Genomic DNA, 9,119 nt, shown 5'->3' with positions numbered 1-9,119 from the left:
ACCAAAAACAAACAGGGGATGTGCAGGCTGCCCACGTCACCCCCTGGGGCAGACCCTCAGTCCCTCGGTCCCTGCTCCTGTTGTGTTGTGAGTTTGCGGTTTGATGCTTGCCCGGCCATGGGGGCATGCGAGGCTACTCGACCATGCATGTGTCATGTGTGTCAGTTTGATAGTCATTGTCTACTCGCTTCAAAAAATACAAGAGCCCATTCCTATTGCACAACAAAAATATTTGCCATCGTTCCTTTTTCTCCTCGATTTCATATTTCTAACCTCTCCCCCCAGCTCCCCCCACCAGATTTTATCCTGACCTATTTTGTGCTTGAGCACGCTTCTTATCATACTTCTCTTCACCTAAAACAGGATTTAAACTCAAAGCTTATTTTGGTAACTTCTCGTGTGGTACTAAGTGTAAGGAAATATTTTGGAATGAGTTGCGATTATTATCAGTGTGCAGTTGGTCAAAACAATATAAACATGACAATTGTAATATGCAATTATTGAACATAAAAAAATGGGAGTGTGTGTGGGGGGTGTTTGATTAGGTTGGGCCAAGACCTGTTGTGACCCTAGTCTTCAGACTGGGGGGCACAGAGACCCAGTCATCTGAGACAGTGAGCCCTGGTGCCTGGCCTGTGAGTGATGCTCAAATGGCCCCGCCTGACTGGGAGCATATTCTGTGTTTCTGCTGCTCTTTAGACGCCTGACTCCAGTGCCCACTGTGTGTGTAGGTTGCTGTGTGCCCCATCTGTCTGTGTTCTGTCCATCCCCATTTTCACAGTGGCCCTTTCTCTTTTGATTTCCATCCTGTCCAGAACACACCATGGCCACGCCCCTGGAGGATGTTGGCAAGCAGGTGGGTAGGTCCTGTGCACTTTTCATGGCCCTGAAGGGTCTTTCCTGAGCCTCACATCACCTGTCCGTCCTTGTCCATCTCCCTCCAGGTGTGGCGGGGTGCCCTGTTCCTGGCTGACTACATCCTCTTCCAGTGGGACCTCTTCCAGGGATGCACCATGCTGGAGCTCGGGGCTGGCACGGGGCTTGCCAGCATCGTCGCAGCCACTGTGGCACGGACGGTGTATTGTACAGGTAACGCCCACCATCCCAGAGCATGTCCTGACTGTAAAAAAAGTGAGGGAGTGAAACCGGAAGTGGGACATTGGCTGCTAGTGGTTTTGCCGTGCTGTTCCGCTGGTTTTCTCAATAATGTCAGAATGACCCAGCAACACCCAGTCCTCAGTGGCAGCAGAACCCAACAGGTGCAGGACCACTTCCACTTCAGAAGGTGCCAGTGGCTCTGCTGGTACCTTTGCTCACTCATCTACCAAAGAGCAGACATTTCAGAAAGCCATGAAGACGTATCTTTTATAAGGCTTAAAAACAAGTTTATTATTTTTCCCCCCTGAATATAGAAACCTTTCTTCCTCTTACTAGAAAACTTGTAGAACAGCAAATAAAAATTACTCATAATTTTATAATCCCCAGATTCATCCAGCCATTGCAGTTTATTGAGCACCTACTATGTGCCCGACATGGTTCTGGATGCAGGGGATCCAGGAGTGAATAAAACAGGCTAGGTTGCTGTCCTCGGGGAGCTTAAGTTTTAGAATCTATATATTAACTGTATATTTCTTTTATAATCTTTTTCCTTTTCCTTTGTGTGTACAGATTCCCAAACAATATCTGAAATCAAACTCTGTGTGTGTGTGTGTGTGTGTGTGTGTGTGTGTGTGTATACCATGTTTCCCCGAAAATAAGACCGTGTCTTATATTAATTTTTGTCCCAACAATCTACATTTATTCATTTATTCATGTCCAAGTGTCTACATTTATTCACAGTCATGTCTGGCTGACGATCTTAACTGGGGCTTATGTTTGGGGTCGGGCTTATATTATGAGCATCATGCTAGGGCTTATTTTCCAGTTAGGTCCTATTTTTGGGGAAACATATATACAGTGCTGTATCCTCCCAAAAATATTGAAAAACATTTTTGAGAGTATTTTCCCATGTCATTAAAAATTATTTATACATATGATTTTAATGTCCAGGTAATGTTTCATCTTTTTTTTTTTTTTTCATTTTTCTTTTGCTGGGCATTTTGTTTGTTCTCATGTTTTTCGGGGTTTTTTATTTTTTTGTATTTATCAATTGCACTGCAGTGAGCACCTTTGTGCATCATTGTCTGTTAGTCGTTAGACTAGAAGTGTGTGACCTTTCTTNGCCGTCCAGAAGCCGGCGACTGATCTGCCTCGCCCGGGAAGAGCGCAACGATGGTGCCAACTTGGGCCAGTGAAGCAACATCCTCCACAACTAGACTGAAGAACAGAATGACAGCAACTTGTCTGTTCCCCTTCCCCCAATTCCCCAGCACTGTTCCCCTTCCCCCAATTCCCCAATAAAAAATAAAAAAAAGTCTAAAAAGCAAAAACATGGCAGAGGGACCTTATATGACCCAAGACGGTTTTCTGGCGCCTGGCGCTGCCTCCCTGTAGCATCCGGAGAATGTGACTGCTCCCCTCTGCTGACGGCTCACAAATGGGTTTAGTATCGTGGCCACAATTGCTGCAGCAGGGCCACACAGAGCGACACACAGAAGCCTCATTTCCTCCCAGGCCGTGGGTGCTGCATCCCTGTCCTTCCGGTGTGGTCAGGGCCCCTGGGAGGAGGAGGCAGGACTTCACCTGGCAAATGGCCTTTGTTCTCTGTTTTAACCCTTTATAACCAAAACCAGGTACGCTCAGCACACACATAGAGCCGTCTTTTGGGTCTTGTGTGGCTGCCCCGCGTTTCCATGAGGATCTGCCTCGTGGGCGTTTGGTTCTCCTCCTCCGCAGGGGCTAGTTCCCGCCTCCCCTCCGCCTCCCACTCCACCTGGGTCCCCAGTGCCTGGGGCTTGTCTGCCTTGTTATCTTCCTCTTTCTGTGTGTCGCCTATTGCCACCCTCCCAGTCGCTCCGGACCCCGTCTCCCGGCTGTCTCTCCCTCTCCCCTCCAGGGTGGGTCCCATCTTTCTGCTGCTCCTGGCCCGCCCTGCAGCACCCTCCCCCCACCTGCTGCATGCTTTCCTCCAGGGCCTGGCATGGCCCCTCTCTGCCCACACGCACTTCTCCTCAAGCACCCAGGTTCATTTCCCAGGCCCATCATACCTGCGGTCATTGGCTTACCTGGACACCAGGGGCCAGGCATTTGCAAGTCTTAACTCATTTCATCTTTCCCAACAACTCCAGGTCAACCAGGTTATACCCATTTAACAGCTGAGAAGACTGAGGCTCCAAAGAGCCAATCTCCATGAGGTCAAGGACCTTGTTTGTCTTCATATCAGCATATTCCTGGCATGTGGTCTGGACCAGCGTAGATACTTGGCACATATTGTTGAATGAATCACTAATACGAATTAGTGCTAAAACAGTGTTTCCCAGGTGCAGGCCTCAGGGACACTGGGCCACATTTGCAAACATTTTTGGTTGTTACAACTCGAGGAGGCAGGTACTGCTGAATACCCTACAGTGCACAGCTAAGCCCCCCACAACTAAGAAGAGTCCAGCCCCAAATGTTAATAGCGCCAAGGTTGAGAAACCCTGACCTGGACGAAGAAAATTAGCTACTTGAGAAAAGAAAAATGGGCCTTGGCTGAACTTGCAGTGAAGGCAACTCGAGATAATGACTCTCCCCACTCGCCTCTGGGAGTGGGAAGAAAATCTACACACGTTATCCCTAAATCTTATAAGAACCCTAAAAGGCAAAAGTGATCCCCATTTTATGTATGAGAAATCTGAAGTACAGAGAGGCTTCGCAAGTTGCCCAGCATCACACAGCCGCCAAGTGGCAGAGTCAGGCTCGGAGCCCACGCCTGTCCCCCATTCCCATGCCTCCCCCACATTCCCACCGGCATCAGTGGCAGTGGCACCACCTGAGGGCTTGTTAGAACCACAGCAGCAGCCCCAGTGCAGGCCTGAGTCAGAAGGTGCATTTTGGACACGGCCCCAGGTGACTTGTGTGCACAGTGGTTCTGAGAAGCATAGCCTTTGAGCTGCTCCCATTTTCCAAGGTTCCTACACAAAACCGCCCCTGACAGACTTGCCGTAATCGAGCAGAGTCACAGATCACTACGGGATATCTTGATAATGAGTCTTCAACAGAGAATCCCGCTAGACAGAGACCTCCACTGGCAATATGTCAGCACTCACGGTGGCATTTTCCTAGCACTCCTGGGGACAAGCCCATAAATGTAATTGGCACCAAGCAACAGAGTTCTCCTGCCTTTCACCTGGTGCATGAGGGTGAATGCTTTTGTATCTAAACCACTCAGCCTAAAAGCTTCCTCTGAGTGGAGCCTGGAATTAACCTTCATCCACTGTAATTCACAGAATCGTCAGATTTTCAACTTCTCAGACTCGAAATGCGCCCTTATCACCGTGCTTTATGGCTTTGCTTGAGCCTCTCTAAGTGCTTGTTTAGTGCAGTATTTCAAAATCATCAACCCATCGAGATGTTCTTCTGGGGGAATTCACCCAGCCCATTGGACTCAATTCTATTTTGACACATTCTGATATTTTTGGAGTAACATATAACCCAAAGAGGGGAGCTGGTTGTGCAAGCCTTCACAGAAAAGAGGTGGTAAAACCAACTAACAGTGGTTTGCCACGGCCCCCAATACTTCTCCAATGACTGTGCGCAGAAGTCACCCAGGGTCTCCCGGATTGCAGGTTCTGGCTCAGTACTGGGTGGGGCTCAATGCTGCAATCTAACAAGGTGACAGTCAAGCTTTATAAATCATGAAAATGCTCCCAAATCAAAAAACTCTGTTAGGACAATTTCTACAATCTATGGAAAATGTCCCCATGCGTCTTACATGGATCAGCAGATATCTTCAGAGTGCCTTTGTAAAGAGAGGAAGTCTTACCATTTCACACATGAGACAGCTGAGGCTCAGAAAGGCTCTGTCATTTGTTCAGGGTCGTCGGGCAGGTCCAAGGAAGAGCCAGGATTTGAACTCAGGTCTTTCCAACCCAAGTCGGTGCCCTTAACTGGGAATGACACTCCACAGCCTCCCTCTTCAGTGCTGTTGCTGGACCAGCAGCACCAGTTTCACCCGGGAGCTTGTTCGATTGCAGCCCAACCCCTGCCATGTGGGGCTGTCCAGAGGGCAGCTGGTGATGTGACAGCAGCTTAATCAGAGCAAGCACAGGAGAAGAGCAGAGAGGGCGCCAGCAGGACAGCCGATCTTTTGTAACCTGATCTCAGACATGACATCCATCACTTTCGTCATAATTCACCCCTTTAAAAGTGAGTCACGAAGTCCAGCCCACACTCGGGGAGGGGACTCCCCAGGGGTGGGATTCCCCAAAGGTGGGCTCATCAGGGGTGTCTCGGGGGGCTGCGTGATCTGGAAGGGAGAGGCAAGCCCGCCAACGGGGACATGCAGCCAGATGGTGTTCTAATAGTCACAGCGGACATTCTTGTCATTCTTGAGTGCCAGCTCCCATCCAGGTTCCAGGCTACCCCAACCTGTTCATTTTCTCGCCCACCTAAATGTGAGCACAGATTTGTTCCCGAGTCATTTGGGAGTCGGGGGCAGAGGAAAAGGAGGAGCCTGAGGATGACGTCCAGCTTTCTGGCTTGGGTGACTGTGTCTCCTGACAAGAGCCTGCAGAAGAGCCATCGGGCCAGCTGAGTGGCTCAGTTGGTGAAGAGCTCGCTCAAGAGTGTGAGCTCTGAGCAACAGCGGCTCGAGTCCCGGCCCGAGCTGAGCTGCCGCTGAGCTGCCAACAGGTAGCAGGATGGCTCAGCTAAATAAATAAATGAATGAATGAATGAATGAATATCCCAGAGGGGGCCAGATGGCGACTGGACTTGGAGCTGAGCTAGCTGCGCCCTCCACGACTAAGATTGAAGGACAATAACTTGGCTGTTCCCCTTCCCCAATTCCTCAATAAAATCTTTTTTTTAAAAAGAGCCCAGGAAGCTCCCCGACAACACACACCCCCGTTTCCACCATGTGAGGCCACAATGAGACTACAGCCGTCTATGAACCAGGAAGCGGGGCCCTTATCAGACACTGAATCTGCTGTCACCTTGATCGCAGAAGAGGAAGGAACTTTAACCCAATGAAACCCAGGTTCCTTATCTTCTAGTTGGAGCTCGACAATTTCAGTCATTCCTGAGAAAAGACAAACTGTTTTCCAAACCTTTCTGAAACTGCAGTGGGTTGAATAGCCGCCCGAAAAAATATATGTCCACGTCCTAAAATGCAAAACCTACGATAGGAACTTATTTGGGAAAAGGATCTTGACAGATGTAATTAAGTTAAGGGTCTTGACATAAAGTCATCCTAAATGTAGGATGGGCCCTATATCCAAAGACAGGCGTCTGTAGAAGAGAAAGGAGGGGCAGGTTGCAGACACACAGAGAACAGGGCACCGTGATGACAGAGGCAGTTTATAGTGATGCTGCCACAGCCAAGGAACGCCCGGAGCCACCAGAAGGTGGAAGAGAGGGGGGACCCTCCCCCAGAGCCTTGGGAGGGAGTGTGGCCTCCAGGGCTGCGCGATAATAAATTTCTGTGGTTGTAAGCCACCCAGTTTGTGGTAACTTGTTACAGCAGCCCCAGGAAGCTCAAACGGAACCCAAGGGACATGCTGTCAGCAATGGGAACTGAGTGGTGGGGAAACACTGCAAGCTGAGAAGCTGCAGGAGACAGGAAGAGGAGGAGGAAACCTCCTGGGTCAGCCCTCCAAGAGCTAGATTCTGCCCCACCCCTGCGCCCTGCTCCGCGGCTCCAGAAAATGCCCCATTTCCCCAAGCGTACACTGGGTGTTGGCTAGCAGGATACCATGAGCACGTGCATGAGATCTTCGAAAATATGTGTTCTCCAGCGTAAATATGATGGAAGTTTTTCTTGCTATGAATGTGTACATCTTTGTGAACTTGGGGACTTGCTTTTCAGGCTGGCTGGCTGTCGTGAGTGTCAAGCCTCTACTGTAGACATCTGCCACGAGAGGCCATTGCATAAAACCCAAACTCCTTTGCAGGGCCCATGAGGCCCCTCGAGGCCTGGCCTCTGCCTGCTTTCCAATCCATCCTGTCCACCATATTGAAGTCCCTCCTGCTCCCAGAATGCACCGCACTCTTAGCAGGAGCCTTGATCTACCCGCACCCCTGAAACATGCTCACTGAGTCCCTCCTTTATTCCTTCTTCCAGAAAGCCTTCCCGGGTGTCCACAGCCCCTGAGTTCTCTGACGCAGCCCTTTGAGACTTGGTGTGATTATTGTTCCCCTGGTTGTCGCACTTCCCTGAGAGCTCCGGGGTGACAGGAATGGCGTCATACACCATATTCATTCTCCAGCCTGATGCACCCCCGGTCGTTCTACACATATTTATCGAGCACTTTCCACATGTTGCATACTGACTGGGTGCGTGGGGAGGTGGCAGGGAGCAAGACATCTCACATCCCTGCCCTCAGGGAGCCCACATACTAGATGAGGCAACAGGCAATAAACGTAAGTAAATACATACCATACTCGTATGTCGGGTCATGCAAAAAACCAGAAGTGAGGTGAAAAGATCGCTAGAGTGTCTATGAGGGGAGTACTTGGGTACACAGGCAATCAGGTGCAAGCATTTTACAGCAAAATCACAGGTGGTGATTGTCTTTTCTGTCCAGTAGGGAGACAATCCCAAGGAGCACAGTGATTTTGCCCTCCTAGGACATTAGCCACATTTGTGTCTCATGGCGATTTCATCTCACCATTTTCCCACTCACTATAAAAATCTCTGCTTTTCGTATTCTCTTTTGAAGCAACTCTGTCACCCTGCATAATCCCTCATTTATGAATTAAGTGAGACTTTGACACATGCTCCCTATCAAGTTTAAGAGAATTATGTGTGACAATTAAGTTCGCGAATTTGTTGCAACGATGTTGCTAACCTTTTTTTTTTTTTTTTGACATCAGAGGGATTATTCATTATGACTTTGTACCAACTGGAGTTACCAACAAGTTAACCAAGTTTACTATTTGGAAGTGCTGAAAAGGCTGCATGAAAAAGTTAGACGACCTGAACTTTTCACCAACAATTCATGGCTCTTGCATCNGGTCTCCCTCTTTCCCTGCTGCCTTCCATCTTCCCAGCATGACTGTCTTTTCCGAAGCACCCGGCCTTCTCACGATGCGCTCAAAGTAGGACAGCTTCAGTGCTGTCATCTTTGCCTCCAGTGATGTTTTAGGCCTCATTTACTCTAGGACCCACTGTGTGTCTTTCTGTCCATCTAGGGTACCTGTGGAGCTCTCCTCCAACACGTTTCAAATGGTTCTGTTTTTTTCCTGTGAGCCTCCCTCACTGTCCAACTTTCGCTTTCTGTTTATGGCCTCGCCGCCCCTGGGCAGCTTCGCTGCCCGTCAGCCTCCCAGTAGACGGCGAACAGGCTACCTCTGCTAGTCAGGTCGCAAAGCTTCCTCTAAGAACCTGGCATGTTTCTGTACCTTCTCCACCTGACAGCATTAAGAGGCAAAAAAAAAAAGGCAGCTACTTGTAAATTCAGCAGCCACAATGGCTTCTCGGCCTTTTGGCTAAGATCAAGTGTAAATTCAGCAGCCGCAGCACGACACTGACGGCCTCCCCAGATGGAGAAGTCGTGGCGACGTGCTGCCGTTCTTTCGGCCCCTTTTGCTCAGCCGGCGTCCTGACGCCTCCGGGATTCACGCCGGGACTTATCCATCCCGCTTCTCGGCCACAGTGAAGCAGGAAGAACTGCCCAGAGTGACGGAGATCAGAGAAGGCCCCCCCCTCCCGCAGGGGTTTGCATGTTACCCTTGGCCCACATGTCCTTTGCCCTCTCGCTAATGACGTCCCTTTGTGAGATTATGACGCCTCGTTTGTGAATCTGGGGAATCTCGCCTTTCTCTGTTTGCTGCAGGAGCTCTGGAAGGTCTTTGTGGAACCAGTAACATCACCCATCGCGTTCGCAAGCACGGCTCCTCGAAAGTTCTTGTAAATCAGGTCTAGTAAAATCGGAGGCTCATGGAGTGATGTGCTTGAGATGTTATTTTTAAAACGTGGCAGAGGGAGCCGGCCGAGTGGCGCGATGGTTAAGAGCTGGCTTGGGACGCCAGAGGGCCCC

The 9,119-nt window shown here is 49.7% G+C and overlaps 1 protein-coding gene across 1 annotated transcript in view; it reads left to right on the top strand.

Annotated features, from left to right (window-relative positions):
* The window catches only part of METTL22 (methyltransferase 22, Kin17 lysine), a 20,864-nt gene that overhangs the window by 3,333 nt on the left and 8,412 nt on the right, over positions 1–9,119 (top strand). Inside the window, exons 3-5 of the mRNA XM_019666127.1 lie at positions 816–856; positions 945–1,089; positions 7,526–7,532. Coding sequence (XP_019521672.1) covers positions 816–856; positions 945–1,089; positions 7,526–7,532 — 193 coding nt within the window. The remainder of the gene's footprint in view (positions 1–815; positions 857–944; positions 1,090–7,525; positions 7,533–9,119) is intronic.

The sequence above is a fragment of the Hipposideros armiger genome, unplaced genomic scaffold (assembly GCF_001890085.2).
Source record: "Hipposideros armiger isolate ML-2016 unplaced genomic scaffold, ASM189008v1 scaffold_461, whole genome shotgun sequence".
NCBI lineage: Eukaryota > Metazoa > Chordata > Mammalia > Chiroptera > Hipposideridae > Hipposideros > Hipposideros armiger.
The sequence above is the reverse complement of the archived record's forward strand: the minus strand, read 5'-3'. Positions and strand labels throughout refer to the sequence as shown.